We start from the raw sequence: 1609 nt of genomic DNA, 5'->3' as shown, positions 1-1609 counted from the left end.
GAATTGCGTATGGTACCATATATGAAGAAGAAAAATAAGAAAACAATAATCCCCTCCAAATAAATTTAAAAAAAATTATCTGCAAACAATAATCCATGGAACTTGTAGTAGTATCAGAAACGGTGAAAATTATTAAGTTTATCAGAATCAATTCAACAATCGCACAAGCCGCGCAAGCAAGGAATGGCCCAAACACCAGCTAAACTAGAACCAAAAGAAAAACAAAATCCTAACTGTTATAACATCTGCGTAAAAAAAAATTACGCGCGCGCATGGACGGTTTCAATTCCCCATAAACAAAAAGAAAAGACCCTCATGCCACTAACACTAAAACCTGGAAAAAAAACAAATCCTAACTTCTATAACCACATGCGTAAAAAAATTACGCGCGCGACCGGTACGCTCCCCTGGGCATGCTTTCGCTTTGTTGTTGTGGTACTGTTGTTTCTGGTTGTCCCTCTGTTTCTGTTCTGTGTTTGTTCGTTCTGGTTTTTTTTCTGTTTTGTTTTTTGTTTTTTGTTTTTTGTTTTTTTTTGTTTTTTTTGTAACTGTAAATTCATGTAATACACTACATGTGTAAGTGGTGCTGACATATAGTCATACATTCGCAGTTATTCCAGGAATCTGGAAGGTGGCTTCACTTTTCTGCCAGTTCTAGTAACACGGAAGGGTGATACAGCTTCCTCATTCAAAGGTTGACACGTTGTTGCACCATGTTCATGACATTTCAGCTGCAAGGCTGGTTGTATGCCTGCAAGAAATCTCCGAAAAGTTTCACCTTCTTGAGCTACATCCCCATACTCGGGAAATGCTTCTCTAACTAAACGGTGTAAATCAGCTGCATACACCTGCAAAGGTTCTTTGGGTAGACGCGGCCTAGCATTCATGATGCTTTTGAAAGCACTTAATTTATGTGTCTGCACGAAATACCTTGGTCAAGCAAGCCTTTGCCTCCGGATAGTTATTTTTAATAGCAGGGGCCAAATTATCCCAGTAGTTAAAAGCTGCACCGGAAAGTCTAGATGGCAATAGTTTAACCATATCAATGGGAGTAGCCATTGGCAATGCATCCAAAGCCACCTCAAGTCTACGGCACCAAACACTGAAAGCCTCAGTTCCATTCTCAACAAAGAATGGTGGTAATTCAACTTTTAACGGCGATAGGTAACTATTATTACCAGCACCAGCTGGTTGTGCATTACTACTACCCTGATTAAGGTCAGGGGGAGGAGATGAGGATTTCTTAGAATTTTTACCCGGCGCCATAACTATAGCGAGCCTAGGCCTAGCAATACTAACAACGAAGTACGTAACCTAGCAACAAATGCAAAATGAATTAGCTGATTCACGCTCACCGAGCGTAGGCCTACACAGATGATATACGTGTACAGGAGACGGACGAAATAACAAAATTATGGGGATATACGAAAGAAAGTACGTTAAGACTGAAACCATATAACCTACAAGGATATATATACCACAGGCTTTAAAAAAAAATTATTATAGATACTGTAGCCTAGGGAAAATTGACACATGCAAAGATGCAATCTTCGCTGCGCGTGATGTGGGATGAGTCTGGTCGACTAGCTGATGATGAGGCTGCACACTA

General features: G+C 40.1%; 1 protein-coding gene across 1 annotated transcript; it reads right to left on the bottom strand.

The window, feature by feature from the left end:
* Positions 1–10: 10 nt before the first annotated feature.
* On the bottom strand, positions 11–1585 carry LOC117118449. The gene is made up of 2 exons (XM_033263044.1): positions 930–1585; positions 11–691 (listed from the first exon to the last, which is right to left on the bottom strand). The coding sequence occupies exons 1-2, from the start codon at positions 1264–1266 to the stop codon at positions 612–614; spliced, it is 417 nt and encodes a 138-aa protein (XP_033118935.1). The 5' UTR covers positions 1267–1585; the 3' UTR covers positions 11–611.
* Between the last annotated feature and the right edge of the window lie 24 nt (positions 1586–1609).

The sequence above is a fragment of the Anneissia japonica genome, unplaced genomic scaffold, assembly GCF_011630105.1.
Source record: "Anneissia japonica isolate Jap-2015-1 unplaced genomic scaffold, ASM1163010v1 scaffold20048_len1636_cov104, whole genome shotgun sequence".
Lineage (NCBI taxonomy): Eukaryota > Metazoa > Echinodermata > Crinoidea > Comatulida > Comatulidae > Anneissia > Anneissia japonica.
The sequence above is the reverse complement of the archived record's forward strand: the minus strand, read 5'-3'. Positions and strand labels throughout refer to the sequence as shown.

Coding starts and splice junctions, on each gene's coding strand:
- LOC117118449 (XM_033263044.1), bottom strand. CDS start 1,266: ATGGCGCCGGGTAAAAATTCTAAGAAATCCTCATCTCCTCCCCCTGAC. Junction 692..929: donor AAAGGCTTGCTTGACCAAGG/TATTTCGTGCAG, acceptor CGTGTCAACCTT/TGAATGAGGAAGCTGTATCA.